Source organism: Nyctibius grandis, chromosome Z (assembly GCF_013368605.1).
Source record: "Nyctibius grandis isolate bNycGra1 chromosome Z, bNycGra1.pri, whole genome shotgun sequence".
NCBI lineage: Eukaryota > Metazoa > Chordata > Aves > Nyctibiiformes > Nyctibiidae > Nyctibius > Nyctibius grandis.
Window position 1 is genome coordinate 13,468,687 of NC_090695.1, and position 22,825 is coordinate 13,491,511.

The 22,825-nt window shown below is 41.4% G+C and overlaps 1 protein-coding gene across 1 annotated transcript in view; it reads right to left on the bottom strand.

The window, feature by feature from the left end:
* Nucleotides 1–22,825, bottom strand: part of TTC33 (tetratricopeptide repeat domain 33) — a 61,864-nt gene that overhangs the window by 9,317 nt on the left and 29,722 nt on the right. The window contains exons 3-4 of the mRNA XM_068423141.1: nt 22,332–22,413; nt 4,442–4,573 (exon numbers count right to left, since the gene is read on the bottom strand). Of these exons, the coding sequence (XP_068279242.1) occupies nt 4,442–4,573; nt 22,332–22,413 (214 nt within the window). The remainder of the gene's footprint in view (nt 1–4,441; nt 4,574–22,331; nt 22,414–22,825) is intronic.

Genomic DNA, 22,825 nt, shown 5'->3' on the forward strand with positions numbered 1-22,825 from the left:
TCCTGATAGGGCAAGCAGTACCATTTAAATTGTGACATAAAAACTGTAAATGGAATAACAAGAAATTCTAGGCCAAAATTATAAAGCAAATAGCAATTTTAAAAATTGCACTACCTCTTTTCATTTATGCACATAAGAAGAATAAGTATGAACTATATTAATATAATGATAAAGTTAAATATTCCATCACTATAAAATAATACACACACTTTGTTGTGCTTAGAAGGAAGATTACCACAGCAGTGTAATTAAATATTTTAATCTCATATCAATCTATAAAAATAAAATCTGAGTTATTTATCCTCTCAAGTTGACAGGAACACAATCTGAAGCACAGACTTGATTGCTTTTCAGTGGAAAGCCAACCATTAGTTTCCTTTTGATTACCAAAATCTTTATGTTTCTACACACTTACATTAGTACCATTTTGAAAAATTCTCTCAAATTCAGAATTAGTTATGTTAATTAGCTGGATTCCAATAAAATGCAGTAATTCTTCTCTTTGCTAGTACGTAACTCCCATCATTATGTAAAAGACCTAAAACTATTTCTTTTAAGATAAATAAAATAAAAGGGATGATCTGAGGATCTATATCGTCAAGTCTTGATTCCTTTTACAAAGTGCAGTATCACACTTAAAAAACCACTAACTACTTCGTAACAATACAGCAAACCACATCCTTCAAAACACCAAACAAAAAAAGCGTGCACAATTGGTTCACATTTACGCATCTGCCCAGTTAACTCTGTAATCTTTGACACTCCAGATTTGACACGGAGGCCCCAGCCCACAACAGGGTGAGCTTAAGTCACAGAATCACAGAGTGCTTGAGGTTGGCCAGGACCTTCCGAGGTCATCTGGGCCAACCCCCTGCTCAAGCAAGGCTACCTGCAGCTGGTTGCTTGTGACCATGTCCAGATGGCTTATGAATTTCTCCAAGGTGGGCAACTCAGTCACTTTCAGTTAGTCTTTTTTTTTTTTTTAAATGCTTTTTTTTTCTGTTTGCTTGTTTGATAAAAGGGTGGGGCTCACTCTGTCTCACAAGAAGAACTGTTCTAATGAAGATATCAGTGTGAAATTGTTACTGCTTAAGTGTTATCATCAATACAGTAAATATCATTTGTAAAAACAAACATTTACAATTAAATGAGAGAAATATTGCAAGCCTGACTACATTTCTACAATTTCTACCTTCACATTGCAAAATTTACTCGGGTGTGCTCTTGCAAATTGATTTGTAGAATTTAAGGAATTTCTGCCTTTACAGAAATAAAGTTCTGCCTGCTCACATTTAAGTATTACTGTTGAATTACTTTATTTGGTAAATTCAGAAAAAAAAGAGCAAACAGCTTTTGTAAAAGCTAAATAAAAAGGGGCTAATTTATCTCACTCTTTCTGTCACAAGTTTGACAAAACCAAACCAAAACAAATCTTTCTTTGTTTGCAAGAAATGAATATATTATGCAGCTCATAATATAAATGAGATTTGTTTGGAAGCTGTATTTTAGACCTGGAAAACTTGGAATTAAAATACAGTAAATTGTTTTTTCCTAAGAAAAAGTGCATCATTCATTGTGAAGTAATAAAAATATTTACAACAGACCATTTGGCAGGATGTGGGTAGTGAAGACAGACATCGCTGGGGGAGAAATGAAACAAAGAAACAGAAGAAGCTGCTCTTGAGAAGGACAGTAATCCCCAAATCTCAAACATTACTAAAAAGCCCTGACATTTATGCTTTATTAACTTTTCTTTGTAAAAAATACAATGCAGTGAAAAATTAGAAAATCGTGGTAATGAAAGGCTAATGGGAAAAGGATAATTATGACTTAGATCACCCGGTCAAGAAGCCACCACAGGTTCAATAATTATGAAACCATTTAACCTTTTAAGACTCCTCCAGCCTTAACCTTTTAGATTCCTTAAAAATTGCTTGGTTCAAAAATAAATAGCGAACATTATCTGCATTTTAGAATAACTCCCCAAGATCTTCTTTGTATGTGAGAACATATTCATCGGAAGGCAGTTCAATATGCCTTAAAGACAGAAAGGCAAAAAAGTAGAAACACCCAGTACTAAAAGCACTGGAAACACCAAGAGGAGCTTACCCACCCCTGGGCTCCTTAATCAGACACAGACAAAAACATTCAGAGGGCAAACTATCTGGTGATAACTCCTCCTTCCTCTCTCTTCATAGACAGTAAGGTCAATATAACAATTACAGGAGCACCTACAGTAGTGTGTTGTTTCAGATGAATAATGTGCCTTAATGCAAATATCTGATTGTTCCCACCTAAAATGCTTTCGTTTGCATCATGGAGTAGTCTCAGACTACATAAACTAGATTCCTTTCTGATTAAGCTTGACAATGCACTCCAAGAGAGCACCTGAAGAGTTACTCTGAAGTAAAACAAAATTAATACAATGTGAACACTGGGTCCCCAGCACTATTAACTCAAGATAACCACTCCTATTGGTGTGATCTCACTTGCCAATGTAGACAAAGCTTATAGGATCTGGTGAGCAGATCTGGTGGTATAACTAGTATGGGTATATCAGTATCTATAATTCACATTACAGTAACTAGCATTTTTTTATAGAATAAGCAGCATCAGTTACGTAGGGTTCTTGTAGGAAATAAAACTTTGAATTTCCTGAGATGAATGCATTTAAAAATCTCAGACATAATTTACAGCTACAATTTCAGACACTTAAAAGGAAACGAGTCCAGAGGAGGGCCACGAAGATGATGAGAGGGCTGGAGCACCTCTCCTATGAAGACAGGCTGAGAGAGTTGGGGCTGTTCAGCCTGGAGAAAACTCCAGGGAGACCTTCTAGCAGCTTTTCACTACCTGAAGGGGGCCTACAGGAAAGCTGGAGAGGGACTTTTTACAAGGGCATGTAGTGATAGGACAAGGGGGAATGGTATTAAACTGAAAGAGGGTAGATTTAAATTAGATATTAGGAAGAAATTCTATACTGTGAGGGTGGTGAGACACTGGAACAGGTTGCCCAGAGACACTGTGGATGCCCCTTCCCTGGCAGTGTTTAAGGCTAGGTTGGATGGGGCCTTGAGCAACCTGGTCTAGTGGAAGGTGTCCCTGCCCACAGCAGGGGGGTTGGAACTAGATGATCTTTAAGGTCCCTTCCAACCCAAACCATTCTATGATTTTATGATTGTAGATCCAGACAGGACAGACCATCCACTCTTACCTGCTACACCACAAAGGCCATGGAATGTCACTAGTTATGTGATATGATGTAGATATGCATGGGTTTATGTTAAATATTTCATATTATGATACTGCAACAACATAAGGTAGCACCCTACACATCTGCAACACACAGCTTTTGTCTTATGTTATTCTCACAGTTTAGTTTTTGTTTTGTTTTTTTTTTAGTACTGCTGCTTACCACATTTTCAAATGAAACTGGTTTTGCATGATCTGTTAGCCTCCCTCAAAAAAATCAATTATTTTTTTATTCTTGATAATTTTCATCACAAACATTGTAACTTTGAATAAATACTCTCAATTAATGACAAAATTATCTGTATCAAACCAGTACACAGCTACTTCTATAAGAAATAAAATAAAAGCAGTATCTTTTTTTATCTGAGAGCTCACGGTGAATTATTTTTCTAATGGACTTCTGTGAACGTGTCTGAATTAAAAAGTTCACTCACTATGTTTCCACACTAACTAGCAGGAAACCATTACACTATATATGTTACATTATTTACAGGTGTATACCCTATAGGTGGTCATCTGACATAGGGGTAGAATCTGCCTTTGCATCACATCATGTAGCCAAGACAGCACCATGACATACAGCTGAAGCTAGAGAAAAGATGCACTCAGGCTACTGCAGAGCATCCCAGCCTTTTTGCTGTCTTACTAAGAAAAGAACCATCTTCTGCCACCATTTGGGGTCAAGGAGCAAGAGGAAAGCATGAATGAGCACACGTGATTTGCTGCACCTGAAGCAGGAGAGTAGGAGACAGGGAAAACAAGATACTAGAAAATTATTAGCAGGTATGTATAAAACTGAGCCTGAATATAAAGTGGGACTTCACAGTACCTTCATCTTCAAACTATGGTGAGCTGTGCTGTAGCAGTGCAGTACCCAGAATGTAGTATGTGCAGTTATGTCAACATAATTATTCTATTGCATAAAGCCACCACGTAAATATAGTATATAACACAAAAGGCTTTGAGCTAGGCAGGTCTTCCACAAGCCCAGCAACAAAACCACACAGGAAGCATTTGTGAAAAGCAACAAAGTAGAGAGAATACTGGAGACAGATAACAACAACCTTTTTCCTTGCCTGCTTTCAAGGATTTTTAGCTACCTTGATACTTCTTTACTTTCATTCTCTCACACACAATTCAGACAATGTAGTTTACAAGTTTAGCACATTAATGTTGTTAATTTTCCTACCAGTGCTATCTCTCCTAATCCAAGCTGGGCACGTCCCAAAGTCTGCCAGGCATCCCAGGAACGTGGATTTCTCTGGACAGCCATTTCTGCTGCATGCACTGCTGGGAACATTTCATGTAAAGACATCAGGACCTATGACAGAAAAATAAAAATAAGAGGAATAAGAATAAGCAAAACTGAAAACAAAAATTTAAGTTTTCTGGGATTACCCAGGCAATGACCTTTGCTTCAATAACTAAGGACAGGTTAATCTTACCTAGCTTTTTCTAGTTTAAAAGTTATCTAATCTCAGATAGTCACACAGACTCATTCCATAGCCTACAGAGAGAAACAGGCATGCTAGAGGACAATTCATCTGAACTACTTAAGCAACTCTATTAGAAGCAGATTAATGGCTTCTGAAGGTTGTCCCTCCCTCCCTACAAACCCCACACGCTGTAAAAGCATAACAGAATACACTGAAGGACAAACACATTGAGAATTAAACACAATAAATAAGCAAGTATTGTTGAAAAACTCCTGGGTTGTATTTTTTCTTTTTAATAGAAGACTGGAATCTACCAAATACAGCTGCAGTGCACATGATATAATTATAGAAACAATCCCTGTAATTCAGCCTGGAAACAGCCCTTAACAATGGCTGTTGTATTTGGAGAGTAAGCATTCTTCAACAGCAAAGCCTAACTGAGACATGAAGTCACCTACATACTGAAAAAAAAAAAAAAAGTGATTTCTGAATGTGGAAATCTTTTTTACTCAGCAGTACAGGTTAGCGTCAGCCTGTTACCATAGTATTGTACTCCTTGCACTGAATCTTCATAACTAAGCCTATAATCACAGAATCACAGAATCAATCAGGTTGGAAGAGACCTCTGGGATCATCGAGTCCAACCATTGCCCTGACACCACCACGTCAACTAGACCATGGCACTAAGTGCCATGTCCAGTCTTTTCCTAAACACATCCAGAGATGGTGACTCCAACACCTCCCTGGGCAGCCTGTTCCAATGTCTGATGACTCCTTCTGAGAAGAAATGCTTCCTAATGTCCAACCTGAACCTCCCCTGGTGAAGCTTGAGGCTATGTCCTCTTGTCCTACTGCTAGTTGCCTGGGAGAAGAGGCCGACTCCCACTCCACTACAACCTCCCTTCAGGTAGTTGTAGACTGCAATAAGGTCACCTCTGAGCCTCCTCTTCTCCAGGCTAAAAACCCCAGCTCCCTCACCCGTTCCTCATAGGTCAGACCCTCCAGACCCTTCACTTGGTCGCCCTCCTCTGGACTCGCTCCAACACCTCAACATCTTTCTTGAAGTGCGGGGCCCAGAACTGGACACAGGATTCAAGGTGCGGCCTCACCAGTGCCGAGTACAGAGGGACGATCACTCTTCCCTAGACCGGCTGGCTACACTTTTCCTAATAGAGGCCAGGATGCCATTGGCCTTCTTGGCCACCTGGACACACTGCTGGCTCATGTTTAGCCGGCTGTCGATCAGTACCCCCAGGTCTGTTTCCACTGGACCGCTTTCTAACCACTCTTCCCCCAGCCTGTAGCGCTGCATGGGGTTGTTGTGGCCTAAGTGTAAGACCCGGCACTTGTTCTTGTTGAACCTCATGCCGTTGGTCTCGGCCCATCTATCTAACCTGTCCAGATCCCTCTGTAGGGCCTTCCTACCCTCCAGCAGATCAACACTCCCACCCAGCTTGGTGTCATCTGCAAATTTGCTGAGGGTGCACTCAATCCCTACGTCTAGATCATCTATAAAGATATTGAACAGCACCGGCCCCACAACTGAGCCCTGGGGAACACCGCTAGTGACCGGCTGCCAGTTGGACTTTGCCCCATTCACCACCACTCTTTGGGCTCGGCCATCCAGCCAGTTTTTAACCCATTTAAGAGTCCACCCATCCAAGCCCCGGGCAGCCAGTTTGTCTAGAAGGATGCTGTGGGAGACAGTGTCAAATGCCTTACTGAAGTCTAGATAGACTACATCCACAGCCCTGCCTTCATCTACTAAGCGGGTCACTTATAAATCATAGTTTATGATACACAACACGGCTCAAAGCTTGCCTTATTTTTCCAAGACCACCATGAGACTGGCACATTACCTGAAGACCTGAATCACTCTGAGATCATGATTTCAGACACCCACATGCTATGGTGATAGACACCAGTGTAAGAAACAAATGACAACTGCATTCCTACAGTATGATGAGAATGTCAACCACAAGAGTAGGACTCATGTGTGGGCAACCACTTTCATCCCAACTGACCCACAAGTATGATGAATAATATTAGAACATATTAGGGCGAGCATTTATTCAACCTTACTGTTCTATGATATATTAAATAGATAAATATGTGTGGAGTAGAGGAGTATTCAAATGCAATAACCTTGAGTATTTAATTAACATAAAATACTTGCACAGCACTGGGGTGAGTACAGTAAAAAAAAAAAAAAGCTTTAATACAGAAAGCAATCCTGTACCCAAGAAACACAGGAAGCATAGCTTCCAATAAACCCTTTGGATCCATACTCCTGTTTTAGCAAGATCAGATTTTTCTAAAGACTAGTTCTATGGGTTCTCTTTAATTCCATTTAATAGGCTGTACACTGGAATTTAGAAGTACCTAAAAATCTTTAACAAACAACCTACTGCTACATCTCATGTAATTTTTCCTTTTTTTCCTCAACAGTTCTCAATGACTGTGCTTTGTAAGCAAAGTTTGTAATGAATACTATGTATTTTTCCAAAACTTGCAGTTCAGCTGCATTTTTGTGTGCAGTTTCTTTTTATCTGCAGCAGATCTGTGAATTGAACCAAACTGTTACTGCTGGATATGTGTACACCCTACCAAGATTAAGTGATTCTGCATCTATCAGCTACTCTTTACTTTAACCTCTTAGTATGTTTACTCTCATAAGAGAAAACAAATGCAAGTATACACTTGAACATTTTTATGCATCCTGAGTATTCGGTATTTCCTACCAGTATTTTCTACTGCAACACAATTCCAAAACATCTACATAAGTATTTAGGAGTATTTATGAAATCTTTTGTAGTTTTTAATTAATTTTACTGCTTTGTTTACTGTATTGTGACCTCATTAATAAAAGACAATTATTTCACTTTCATCTATTTATGACTGTTGTGTGTACTAATTTAGATAGCTGCTTTAAAAATGCTCTTCCAGATCATGATGGTAATTACTGTGCTCCTAGTAACTATGGCATCAGTTTCTCAAGGTACATTCAAACGAATATAAACCTGGATGTATATGCATTTTGTCCAGCACAGGTTTTTTTTCAGTTACTAAAAAAATGACTCAGCTATACTTATCATAGAATCATAGAATGGTTTGGGTTGGAAGGGACCTTAAAGATCATCTAGTTCCAACCCCCCTGCCATGGGCAGGGACACCTTCCACTAGACGAGGTTGCTCAAGGTCTCATCCAACCTAGCCTTAAACACTGTCAGGGAGGGGCATCCACAACTTCTCTGGGCAACCTGTTCCAGTGTCTCACCACCCTCACAGTATAGAATTTCTTCCTAATATCTAATCTAAATCTACCCTCTTTCAGTTTAAAACCATTCCCCCTTGTCCTATCACTACATGCCCTTGTAAAAAGTCCCTCTCCAGCTTTCCTGTAGGCCCCCTTCAGGTACGGGAAGGCTGCTAGGTCTCCCTGGAGTTTTCTCTTCTCCAGGCTGAACAATCACAGCTCTCTCAGCCTGTCTTCATAGGAGAGGTGCTCCAGCCCTCTGATCATCTTATCTTCGTGGCCCTCCTCTGGACTCGCTCTAACACCTCCATGTCTCTCTTGTGCTGAGGATTCCAGAGCCGGACATAGTACTCCAGGTGGGACCTCATGAGAGCAGAGTAGAGGGGCAGAATGACCTCCCTTGACCTGCTGGCCATGCTACTTATGATGCACCCCAGGATACAGTTGGCCTTTTGGCTTGCATGCGCACATTGCCAGCTCATGTTGAGCTTCTCATCAACCATCACCCCCAAGTCCTCCTCAGGGTTGCTCTCAATCCATTCTCTGCCCAGCCTGTATTTGTGCTTGGGATTGCCCTGACCCACATGCAGGACCTTGCACTTGGCCTTGTTGAACTTCATGCAGTTCGCGCAGGCCCAGCTCTCAAGCCTGTCCAGATCCCTCTGGATGGCATCCCCTTCCCTCCAGTGTGTCCACCGCACCACACAGCTTGGTGTCATTGGCAAACTTGCTGAGGGCGTGCTCAATCCCACTGTCATGTTGCTGACAAAGATGTTAAACAGGACCAGTCCCAATACCGACCCCTGAGGAATGCCACTCATCACTGGTCTCCACTTGGACATCGAGCCATTGACCACAACTCTCTGAGTGTGACCATCCAGCCAATAAATACTTGTCAGTCATAAAAGAATAAACTTATTAATGCATGCTATTTTCCTACACTTTTGTTTTCAGGTGAAGAGATCATCAAAATGAACATACGACGGCAGACCTGAATGTGTGCAGCCTTGTCTTGGGTTATGCTACTTGTGATACTATTATCACTTTAACAAAATATCCCTACATGCTAGATACTGCTGCTACTTGAAAACTATACCAGTGAACACTCAGTTATTCTACATCTGGAAAGTCATGCTGAAAAGGGAATAAAAAACACCGCTAGCATAAAGTTTTCTTCTGCACAGATTTGACAAGAGGTGCTCAGTCCTTTTACTGGATGTCCTGGTTTTGCGGGGATAAAATTATAGAATCAATTTTCTGTTATGTTTTGGTTCAGTTTGTGGCCAGCCATGGTACAGTGACCAAGGCCGTCAGCAGTTTTGAGTTAGCAGGTGCTAAAGCTATGAGCAGCAAAAGCCAGGGCAGCTGACCCAGGCTGGCCCACAGGTGTATTCTATAACATAAATGTCACTTTCACTATAAATTGGAAAGTTTGCTGGGGATGGCTAGGGGATCTTTCTTTGCTCTGGTCTTCTCTTCTCTCTCTCCCCTCAATGGTTGCCAGCGCTGGAGAGTTTCACCACTACTATATAGGCTAAGTATAACTTTATGTCTTTTGTATTAACATCAGTATCGATATTGGTTTTCTTATTTTATTAAATGTGTTTAAATTTCAACCCACAAGTCTCCCTCCTTTTCCCAATTGCCTTTCTTGATTGGGGAGGGGACACTGGGTGACAGAACAACTGGTTATTGTTTAGCCCTGGGTACAGGCTAAACAGAGACACTGGGGAAGGCAACATGGCCAAGACAAAGCCAGACAGGAACCACATGTGCTGTAGCCCCCTTTGTTGTACAATGTGCCTGTCACATGCTCAACATGCAGCCACACCAAGCGCCAAATCTATGTGTATATACATCAGCCCCCGTTAACACATAGTCCAGTGCAGTCTCCATTTCACTAATATGGTAAGTATCTAAAGGGTTATTGTCACTCCTTACACATGTGCCCCTTAGACAGGGTGTGTCCAAAAAGGGGGAAGCCAGGTAGTAGATCCTGGGAATTATACTGGTGGCCTTCGTCAAAACATAAATTTCTCGACCTGAACTAGCTCAACGTATCAGCAGTGACTGTGTGTGTCCCAGGGCAGGAGAGGCCACAGCAGTTTGCAGCTCGTTGGGGAGGGCACTGACTCCCTCCCAGTGCACAAGGCGAGGAAGGTGCCAAGGAGCTGTGAACCAGGGGTGGCACCAACAGGTATTTCCCAGCTCAGTGAAAGAACAATGGTATCTACCCGGCAGAAGAAGACCAAAATGGATGTGGGAACCCAGACAGAGCTCCCACGGAAGGAGGCAATGGTGCAGGTCGCAGGTTGCAGGGAATGCTACAGCGTCTCTGTGGTGACAGGGGCCTGTGTGCGCTGTGAGCAGGTAGATGATCTGCTCGGCCGAGTGGCACAGCTGCAAAGCCAGGTTGAAAGGCTTCAAGCCGAAGTAGAAAGGCTTAGGAGCATTCGGGAGGCTGAAATGGAGATAGACTGGTGGAGCCAGGCTCTGCCTTCCCTGCAACAAAAATGGGAGCACCTGCCGGAGAGCTCCCAGGATCGAGGGACCCCTGTACTCTGCCCCTCTCAGGTGGAAAACAATAACCTAGAGGAGAGGAGTGAGTGGAGGCAAGTCTATGGCTGTGGCAAAAGGCGAGTGTCCTCCTTGCCTACCTTGCCTCCGCAGGTGCCTCTGAGCAATAGATATGAAGCCCTAGTGCAATACAGCCGGTCCAATGGGGATGTGGTGGAGAGGCAACCTATATCAGAGGTCCCACCACAGTCAGAAAAACCCGACAGGCGTATAGCTACTTCCTCCACAAGGAAGAAGAGAAGAGTTTTAGTGGTTGGAGACTCCTTTCTAAAGGGATCTGAGGGCCCAATATGCAGAGCTGACCCCCATCACAGGGAGGTCTGCAGCCTGCCTGGAGCCTGAATCAGGGATATCACCAGGCAACTCCCCAACCTGGTGAAGGCCACAGACTACTACCCCCTGCTGATCTTCCAGACAGGTGGGGAAGAAGCTGCATCCCGTAGTCTGAGGGGGATGAAGAAAGACTACAAGGCCCTAGGACGGTTGGTGAAAGAGTCTGGGGCAAAAGTTGTTTTCTCCTCCCTCCTTCTATTTTCAGGTGATGATGTGGGATGGAATAGTAGGATTCTCTCTAATAATGCCTGGCTACGGGACTGGTGCTACAGGCAGGGCTTTGGGTTCTTTGATAATGGCTGGTTTTATAAGACACCAGGTGTGACGGTAATACATGGGAAAGGTTTATGTCGTAGGGGCAAAAGGGTTCTGGGAGAGGAATTAGCAGGGCTCATTCGGAGAGCTTTAAACTAGATTTGAAGGGGGATGGGGTAGTAGCTGAGCTTGCACCAATGGGGCAACGCTCTAGTGTTGAGGTAGACCAGGAGGCCTCCCATCCCCCTGGGGTGAAATCGGTGTACTCAGCTCGCTCCCTGAAATGCCTGTACACCAATGCGCGCAGCATGGGGAATAAACAGGAGGAGTTAGAAATCCGTGTTCGGTCGGGGGGCTGTGATTTAGTGGCAATTACAGAGACTTGGTGGGACGCCTCGCATGACTGGAATGTGGTCATGGATGGCTATGTCCTATTCAGGAAAGACAGGCCGCTACGAAGAGGTGGTGGAGTTGCTCTTTATGTGAGTGAGCAGCTAGAATGTATTGAGTTCTGTCCAGGGGCGGATCAGGAGCGAGTTGAGAGTTTGTGGGTGCGAATTAAGGGGCAGGCTGGCAGGGGTGATACTGTTGTGGGTGTCTATTACAGGCCACCGGATCAGGATGAGGACGGTGATGAGGCCTTCTACAGGCAGCTGAGAGCAGTCTCGCAATTACAGGGCCTGGTTGTTGTGGGGGATTTCAACTACCCTGATATTTGCTGGGAGGCCTACTCAGCCAGCCATCCTCAGTCCAGGAGGTTCCTCCAGTGCATCGATGATAACTTTCTGATGCAAATGGTGGATGAGCCAACTAGGAGAGGAGCGCTGCTGGATCTTATCCTCACTAACAAGGAGGGTCTGGTTGAAGAGGTGAAGGTTGAGGGCAGCCTTGGTTGTAGTGACCATGAGATGGTGGAGTTCAGGATCTCATGTGGCAGGAACAGAATAGCTAGCAGAATCACAACCCTGGACTTCAGGAGGGCTAACTTTGGCCTTTTCAAGCAATTGCTAGGGGAAATCCCAATGGGACAGGGTACTAGAAGGTAAGGGGGCCCAAGATAGTTGGTTAGCATTCAAGGACTGCTTCTTCCGAGCTCAAGATCACAGCATCCCAACAGGTAGGAAGTCAAGGAAGGGTACCAGGACACCTGCACGGTTAAACAGGGAACTGCTGGGCAAACTCAAGTGGAAGAAGAGGGTGTACAGATCATGGAAGGAGGGGCTGGCCACTTGGGAGGAATATAAGTCTGTTGTCAGAGGATGTAGGGAGGCAACTAGGAAAGCTAAGGTCTCCTTGGAATTAAACCTTGCAAGAGAGGTCAAGGACAACAGAAAGGGCTTCTTCAAATACATTGCAGGTAAAGTCAACACTAGAGGCAATGTAGGCCCACTGATGAATGAGGTGGGGGCCCTGGAGACAGAGGATAAAAAGAAGGCGGAGTTACTGAATGCCTTCTTTGCCTCTGTCTATACTGCTGGAGGCTGTCCTGAGGAGCCCCGGACCCCTGACGCCCCAGAAGAAGTCAGGATAGAGGAGGAATCTGTCTTGGTAGATGAGGGCTGGGTCAGGGACCAATTAAGCAACCTGGACGTCCATAAATCCATGGGCCCTGATGGGATGCACCCGCGGGTGCTGAAGGAGCTGGCGGAAGTCATTGCTAGGCCACTCTCCATCATCTTTGCTAAGTCGTGGGCAACGGGAAAGGTGCCTGAGGAATGGAGGAAAGCGAATGTCACTCCAGGCTTCAAAAAGGGCAAGAAGGAGGACCTGGGTAACTATAGACCGGTCAGCTTCACCTCCATCCCCAGAAAGGTGATGGAACAACTTGTTCTTGGTGCTGTCTCTAGGCACATCAAGGATAGGGGGATCATTAGGGGCACTCAGCATGGCTTCACCAAGGGAAAGTCATGCTTAACCAACTTGATAGCCTTTTATGAGGACATAACCCGGTGGACAGATGATGGTAAAGCTGTGGATGTGGTCTATCTCGATTTCAGTAAAGCGTTTGACACGGTCTCCCACAGCATCCTCGCAGCTAAACTGAGGAAGTGTGGTCTGGATGATCGGGTAGTGAGGTGGATTGTCAACTGGCTGAAGGAAAGAAGCCAGAGAGTGGTGGTCAATGGGACAGAGCCAGTTGGAGGTCTGTGTCTAGCGGAGTCCCTCAAGGGTCGGTACTGGGACCAGTTCTATTCAATATATTCATTAATGACTTGGATGAGGGATTAGAGTGCACTGTCAGCAAGTTCGCTGATGACACAAAACTGGGAGGAGTGGCTGACACAACGGAAGGCTGCGCAGCCATTCAGAGAGACCTGGACAGGCTGGAGAGTTGGGCGGGGAGAAATTTAATGAAGTATAACAAGGGCAAGTGTAGAGTCCTGCATCTGGGCAAGAACAACCCCATGTACCAGTACAAGTTGGGGACAGACCTGTTGGAGACCAGCGTAGGGGAAAGGGACCTGGGGGTCCTAGTGGACAGCAGGATGACCATGAGCCAGCAGTGTGTCCTTGTGGCCAAGAAGGCCAATGGCATCCTGGGGTGGATTAGAAGGGGTGTGGTTAGCAGGTCGAGAGAGGTTCTTCTCCCCCTCTACTCTGCCCTGGTGAGGCCGCATCTGGAATACTGTGTCCACTTCTGGGCCCCTCAGTTCAAGAAGGACAGGGAACTGCTAGAGAGAGTCCAGTGCAGAGCCACGAAGATGATTAAGGGAGTGGAACATCTCCCTTATGAGGAGAGGCTGAGGGAGCTGGGTCTCTTTAGCTTAGAGAAAAGGAGACTGAGGGGTGACCTCATTAATGTTTATAAATATGTAAAGGGCAAGTGTCATGAGGATGGAGCCAGGCTCTTCTCAGTGACATCCCTTGACAGGACAAGGGCCAATGGGTGCAAGCTGGAACACAGGAGGTTCCACTTAAATATGAGGAAAAACTTCTTTACGGTGAGGGTGACCGAACACTGGAACAGGCTGCCCAGAGAGGTTGTGGAGTCTCCTTCTCTGGAGACATTCAAAACCCACCTGGGCGCATTCCTGTGTGATATGGTCTAGGCAATCCTGCTCCGGCAGGGGGATTGGACTAGATGATCTTTCGAGGTCCCTTCCAATCCCTAACATTCTGTGATTCTGTGATCAGTCTAACAAAACCCCACAACCATACTTCTAATTCCATAGGTAGCATTTCATGCACAATATATACTTCAGTATTTTTACATACTTGAATAATATAATTATCTTGAGTTCTACATGGCAATACAAGATGTGAAGCTCATTCTCAAGGATTCAGGTACTCCAAAATATTGCTTTCATTGCATTTCAGATCTTCTTGCATAACTCACCACTAGTTTAAGCATAGATAGAACTGAACTCCTTGCCTCCTTCCCAAATAATCTTACTATCTTTTATCTGTAGTGCTGTCATTACCATGACAGTATCGTTTCTTTCTCGTCCTTCACATAAATTTAGTCTACATTTACACCTTGTTTAAGGGCAAGGTTATTTTGCTGTCTGCAAAACTCTTTTCGTTGTCTTGATTATGTTCTCTTTATTGTTGGTTTCCTTGATCCCTATGTATCACACCATAACGGACCAAAGTCCATTTGACTTAATAAAAAATTAGACACTCAATGAATGTCTTGTTCAAAGTCTCGCTCCCACTTTCTACTACATACAACTTGATTTTGTCCTCTCGCTTTAAGAATCTATAATATTTATTTCCTTTTATTTACCTCTTTTTGAATAAGTTAGTCTTATTTTATTTGCTCCAAGATGGCATCAGCGTAATGGTCTATATTTCCTCTTCTTACAAAGATGCCCTCAGGTCTTCTTTCATTTCAGCCCATATGCTTGAAATACTTGAGCTTTTCAGAAAACTTATCTTTTAATTCAGATGTGTGGCTGACACACCAACCTGGAAACCAGTAGCAGTCTCTACACCTAATTTGAGCCGAACGCTTGCTGCTACTCTTACCTTTGGCTCAATTTTATCTCATTGTCACAATCATTTATTTTCTTTATAAGTTTGTTTACACTTAGACATTTAATTCAGTAGCTGCTTTGAAATACTTATTCTATAGAAAACAGAATAAATAGAACACAACTCCAAGGGCTCCCTCCAAAATAAGCATGTTTTGATTTGGCTGAATTCCTTTCAAAAGAGTAAAGTGAACTCCTCTGTGTGGGGAGTGTTTCTTGTTCAGAACTCTATTGTACTTAATACAACAAACTGTTGACACTCTTTTAATCCTGTATGGAATACCTCAGAACAATTGAATCTAAACTGCAAACCATCATCGGCATCAATCCAGACCTGCATACAATTACATTATTTCATCAGTAAGTTTGCACAATCTCTTTTGATTCAAGTTACATTCACAGCAATTTCAATGTGGTTTTGGTGTTTTTTTTCTGACAGCAGAGATAATTGTCACCCTCTGCTAGTTGCTTCCTGCAAAACATTCAGGTTACTAGTAAAAACAGGAACAAGCAAGCATTATTATAAAAAGGTCACAAACCATTATAATAGAGTACTCAGATGGAACATTTCTTTTCTAAGCAGATATTTACTTTTCAGATAAACTAACTCAGTTGCATTAAGGTATTTTTCAACAACCAGACAAACAGCACGATGCTTCACAGAGGAACTATGTGTCACTGAAAACTCCATTTAAATCCCTCTTCCTCAACATTTTAGCATCAACTTAAGAGTTTTAGATGGCCATGCATTCAGAAAAATGCACAAATATAACCTTGTCATTTGAAAGTATGAAGATATTAAGCATTTACTTATCAAAATTATGCTGGGGACAACCTTCATAAAAGAGATGATCCCAGCAGCAAAATAGGTGTTTAATCTATTGCAAAACAAGCTATGACACAAAAGGGCTATTCTGCCAGAATCACCTAAGGTAAAGACAAGGATGTACGTGCTTGCTTATGAATAGCCTTTTAAGAGCTGACACACTAAGATTCTATTCCTTTCCTGTTGCGCTCAAATTAATTTCTCAGATGAATTTTCTTTTGCAAACTTCATTAGCAGGACGGCACTCAAGTTTCACAGTTAAGTAATCTCATTGTATATTTGATTTATTTTCCAATTATAGTGATAACACTTCATTAGAAAACATTCTTAAAACTAATCAAACAATTAGAAAAAAACTCTTACAAAGCAGAAATATTTCAAGCCTCTCACACACATATATATTAAAAATTACTAGAGGGAAATATCCTATAAAGTTGTTCAATATGTGGATTTTCAGAACTTACTTTATTCCAACATAGACTTACCATTAGCACACGCATTAAAACAAAGAAGATCCATGTCACTACAATGACTTAGTTTAATAGGTCTAGCTTAAAAAAAAAAATCATGAGACAGATTAGAAGAATTAGAACAACCCAGTGGCAAAAAAACCCAACTAAACATAGCAACTGTCACTGGGAGATTGACCAAGTATTAAAAATCCAGGCAGCAGAATGACCCATCCTGTCCTACCCACAGTATTTTGGAAGTGTTATGAATCCGAGTAAGTCCTGGTTTTAGATGAGCTCACTGTCTTGAAGCTGAATCACTATATATAGATACATTCCAAGTCCAGCGAAACAGACCCAATTCCTTCTTCCATTCAGAAACCCATTTCAAAACACTGATGAATAAATTCTTCCTACCCATAAGCAGTTTACATTTATCCATGCTGCAAAGAAATTACTGTTCCACCACGCAGCAATGCTTTTTGCTACATAGCTTTCTGAAGTTTACATCAATGGTTTGATGGTAAACTCCTCTCACTACATCCCAGTTTAAAAAAAAATAAATAAATGTAAAAGTTAGCAGCAATTATTAGCTGATCTGTTATAACCTAAACTTGGGATTGTAAGTCTGGTGACATCTTAGGAATCTTATTATTACTTAAGCAGGAAGAGGGATGGATGGAAGCTGGTATTATTTCTTCACTGAGTTCAAGATTAAGAAGATCTTTAGAAGAGGAGAAATGGAATGATTTGACTATGAGCATGATGGGTTTGGCCTATTAAAAAAAGAAAGAGAGAGGGAGAGAGACATCTGAAATCCTGGTCCTGTTCAATGAATGCAAATTGAGGATGCGGGGTTGTACAGAAACTAGATCCTCAGACAGCTGATGACAAACATCCAAAAAGCTTATCAAATGGAGATAAACCTGACTGTTTGTTTACATTGGTATTTACTTGTTTCTATAAATAACTAGAAACAATTGTATTGTACTCTTTAGGAATCCTGTCTTAGTCACACAGTGTGTTTAACATTGTTATCTGAGCTGGAACTATCACTGGATGAGCAATGTGAACCAGGTAAATTCTCAGCAGTGGTGCAGAATAGCAGAGTGCCTGATGCCCAAGAGAGTTTGTTATATATATCATAATGTCCTTTGATATCTCTCTTCACCCAAGAGTGAGTCCCATGTGGTCCAACATCCAAACGTTCAGACCCAAATTCAAAGAATTTCTCAAACCCTGTTCTTCCACCTTTGTAATTCAAAACAGCAATAATAAAATCCAGTCAACATTTAAGAAACTTAGCCCACGATGAATTTCAAGTGATCTTAGTGACTGAATTAATACAGGTAGTCTTCATATGCTCCTTTGAATGTACTTAAAACGCTACTTATCTAATACTAGAATCAACACTAGGCTGTTGGTTTTTTTAAAGATTTTTTTTTTTGTAACAAAAATATAGAAATGAACTGCTTGCACAAACATTTACTTGCCATTAATTGTTATTGCAATGGGGGAGAAGTTTAGGCTGGTAATGGAATATCAAGTACGTACACTGAAAGATCTTGCATGCAAAGAACGTTTAAGTGCACCCCTAACCTCTCCAAACACCATAATAATCTGTTTTTAAATAGATCAAAGAGTAGCTGAGAGCAATGGAAAAAAATCTCATCAACTTTTATAGTTTTTTGAAGCAGTTGAGCAATTCCACAGTCCCCATATGTTTTTCTGGAAACACACTTACTACAAGTGTCATTGACAACTGGGAACTTTAAACACTATTTCCACTCTTCAGAAATACAGAAAGACATTTGTCCTACATCTGTTAAAAGACAGATCTTTAAAAACTTCCCACAAATATTTACAGATTCCTACTGTGTCATTAGCATATTTATCTGAGCTGCATATTAAACAACAGGTTATTTAAAATATTAAGTTTGCTCCTGAGAAAGGAAATACTAATGAACTGGCAAGCTGCTATATAACCCAACATAAGATTGTCTTAATAAATGTAACAGGATATACAGATATTCAAGCCTGTGCAAAATTGTTAATTCTCAAAAGAAATTACTTCATGATGAGACTTTTCCCCACTGAAGAAAATTAGTATAGACCATAAAGAACCTTTGCATATTGCACAAAGTCATTCTTAACATGAATCGCCTCTGCTAGTATGTGACTCACATACCAAGACAGGCAGATTTTCATAGGACCAATGCTGGTCAAGCCCTTGCCGAAGTTGGTGTACAGTTCTTCCAAATCTGCAGCTACCAAAACTTTCTCATTTAGCTACACAATAATAGCTGCAGTATTTGTGCTGGTACACTGGATGGGAATAACAGAGTCAGCTCTAAGACAGTATCATTTAAATATTAACCACAATATTTTTGGAATGAATGATGTATTCCTATTTTGGCAAAAATTGATTTTTACAGCTCGCATTAGTGCCTTTAAAAGCAGAAAGGTATCAAATTATGCATTATACTAAACAGCTTCCAATAAGCATAAATCATACCACAAAAAACATCTGTAATAATTATTTACATGTAATAAAGAAATGTTACCAATTTAAAGATTAGAAGTTTTGTTAAAAAGGTTCAAGAAATAATTTTATAAATGCATAATATTTTGTACATAACCTTTTCTTGCATTCTCATTCACAGTGTTATGCAATATCAGAAAGTAAAACCAAAGAGAAACAGCTCAACTGCGCAGCACTGCTCTTCAGGAAAGGAAGTAAAGGCATGATGCAAGCACAGGCCTGAGTTCCTTTATTCTTTCAGCTTATCATTACTCTCCCAACAGTTTAATTAGGCAGGCAGAGAGATTTTACAAGACGAATCAGAGTCACACTGCTGATTTCTCAGCTCCTCCTGGTCAGCAGGAAAGATGTGTGCCTTACCGTTCCAAATCACCTTCGCCATTTAGCTAAAATACAGGGACTGGGGTGCTGATTAGGCAACCACCGCTCAGTAGGCATATGTCTTTCCAGGAAAAAAGCTGTAATTTAACACAGGAGGTTCCACATAAATGTGAGGAAAAAACTTCTTTATGGTGAGGGTGACCGAACACTGGAACAGGCTGCCCAGAGAGGTTGTGGAGTCTCCTTCTCTGGAGACATTCAAAACCCGCCTGGACGCGTTCCTGTGTGATATGGTCTAGGTAATCCTGCTCCGGCAGGGGGATTGGACTAGATGATCTTTCGAGGTCCCTTCCAATCCCTAACATTCTGTGATTCTGTGATTATTCTGTCTCTTCCAATAGTGCATAATTAAGATTTGGAACTCCTTGGCACACAGGTCTGCAGATGCTAAAAGTTTACATGAGAGCAGAAAGTAATTTGTTGGAGAAAAATCTTTCAGCCACTTCTGAACACAGAGAAGTCTCAGAGCCAAAGCTTACTGGAGGCTGGGAAAAGTATCATGGGGGAATCATAGAATCATAGAATGTCCTGAGTTGGAAGGGACTTACAAGGATCATCGAGTCCAACTCCTGTCCCAGCATAGGACTACCCCAGAATTCACACCATGTGTCTGAGGCCATTGTCCAAATGCTTCTTGAATGCTGTCAGGCTTGATGCCATGACTGCTTCCCTGGGGAGCTTGTTCCAGTGCTCCACCACCCTCTGGGTGAAGAAGCTTTTCCTAATATCCAGCCTAAACCTCCCCTGGCATATCTTCCTGCCATTCCCTCTTGTTCTGTCACTGGTTGCCAGGGTGAAGAGGTCAGCACCTACTCCTCCACTTCCCCTTGTGAGGAAGTTATAGACCGCAATGAGGTCTCCCCTCAGTCTTCTCTTCTCCAGGCTGAACAGACCTAGTGACTTCAGCCGCTCCTCATACGGCTTCCCCTCTAAACCCTTCACCAACTTTGTGGCTCTCCTCTAGACACTCTTTAGTATCTTCATATCCTTTTTATACTGTGGCACCCAAAATCACACACAGTACTCAAGGTGAGGCCGCACTAGTGTGGAGTAGAGCGGGAAGTACTGCTACATGCTTGTACCATTTGTATGACTCTTTCCCAGCCATCCACTGTTGAAAGCTGTCAGGATACTAGGCCAGATAGATCTTTCATTTAAGCTAGCATTGATGTAAAGGCATCCAAACACAAGTAAATATTCAATGGAAGTTTACATGTTTAACAGGTTTTACCACAGAACTCTAGAAGTGTGTAGAATCAAGCTCCTAAATCATATAGGAGATGATTTGTAAATGCTAATATGCTATCTAAATAACATATAGATCTGATCCTAAGTGCGCCCAAGTTAAGAGAAAGTACCATTGCAGGATTTCCACAAGGTTTGAACAACATGCATGAAGAGATTTTTAAATTTTTTTCCTGGAAAGACATATACCTCCTGTTTTAGAAGTTAGGAAGAAATAATTGACTACAAATCTAGCCTGGTGAGAAACTGGGGAGAACAAATGCACACTTTTCAGCATCATGTAGGATATAGAATGAGAGAACTGCACTAGAAAAATTCAGCAATTTAAGGTAAAAACAATTGCTGCATCTTTTTACCAGCACTATTCAAATTAACAAACCAAGTCAGAAATCAACCCTGCATACACATCCTTCCCCAAGTTCTTCCTAGCACAGTCTATCTGCACCCCTTATATACACGATACGTTGACAAAGCAATCCAACAATACACTTCTCCCAAAATAATTCAGGAATAAAAACCTTTAAGCCATAAAATACTTCTCAAACCAAATGCAAAACCAAGTAAAATCTAAACCTTCTGCAGCTCTATAAAACGAAAGCCTCCTTCAGCATTACTGTATTGAAATGAGCTTATGATTACTTAATTCAAACTTTCTTCACTTCACATACAACATGACTTTGAGGAGGAGATGCGATAGCATCCAGGAAAAAAAAAACAAACAGTCACCACACCTTGGAAAATAGCCAGCTTTGCTTCTTGGGTTTTGTTGGGGGTTTTTTGCTGTTTGGTTTGTTTGGTTGGTTGAGGGTTTTTTTTGAGGGGGGTGTGATGTTTTGTTTTTTATACAAGAAAAGATTTACAGTATCAACAAAGATTTTAAAACTAAACAATGCAGCAAGCTCTCTAAAAGTTACATAATACATTCACTGAAGTACCAAGATTTTACTTTCTTTTTTCCTTTCTCCTAACATCAAACCATGTATTTTTCAGCCATATTTTAGGTAGCTCCCTCTCTAAAAATAATTTTTCCCATTCTAATCTGCCCAGCTGCTTGAAAGAAGCCATACGTTTCTTGTTCTCATTCTCAATCCAGATTAAAATTATTTTTGCAGAAGAGCATTTTTATTTAATACAGAAAAAAAAATTATTTTTTGTACCTTTGCATACAGACGGGAGACAAAAGCTTCTCAATGCAAACAAAATAATGGATCCTGGCACTTTTGCCATCTAAGCCATGCAAAGACACTGAAATTACAAGCTGATCTCGTAACTTTAGTGAGGCATTGATGGCCGCAAGCCTTTTTCTTCAAAACAGCTTTAAAATAAAGGCTCAGATGAATCGACATCGTTAAGTATACTCTGTTTAATGCTCCTTTCCAAGACTAATATATCTATGCAATAGTTAATACTGGAGCATACTTTTTTCATACAGTATCCCTGTTTAATGTTGATAGTATTAAGACAACTCTTCAGAAAGAGCAGGCAGATTTTTAATGGTCAAATTTGCTAATCTATCACAGTAAGGCTCTCCTTCCCCCTTTCAACAAAATTTTTAAATATTTCAGTTGTTTTTTCCACATTGTAACATCCTAATTCATGCCCTAACAAAGATTTCTTTATTGTGATTGGCTGGGATAACAGCATTATTTTAATTCCTGTCAAAAGATACCCTGTTGGGCTGGGAAAAATGTAAAACCTAAGTTGCTGTGTAGTTTATGCACACAACTACACAATGTTGCACAGTATCTGTTCACAAACACAATGTTTTCTTTTTTAATTTCTAAATAACAATTGTCATGCTTTACCTGCGATTTCATCTCATAAAGCGTAGCATCCTCTGGAGTTAATTGAAGCGCTTCATCCCACTTGTGAATAGCCTCTCGGTACCTGTAGTTAAAACAATATTACAGGCTCACTATATTTAAAGATATTAGATATTTCTGTTTATATCCTCACATTGTCCTAAATAAAGTGCCATGGCATCTCATTACTATTAATGATTTTTCTAACCACTTCTGTATAAGCCATGCTGAACTGTTTTCAGGAACTGGCTATTTGTTCTTCTGACCAAGTGGGTGCTAAGTGCTACTGTACAACTGGCCTCAAGTGAATTTACAAGCCAACATAGGAAACCTATGGCAAAGCAATAACTTACAACTAGAAATCTTGAAGACAGTCCAGTTCCCCTCATTGTCAAAATCATCCTTAGTCAGACATAAAGAAATATAATCTGAACCCAACATGCCTTGCTACAGTCATAATTTAAAATTTCTTTTCAGTCTAAAAAGGCTGAAACATG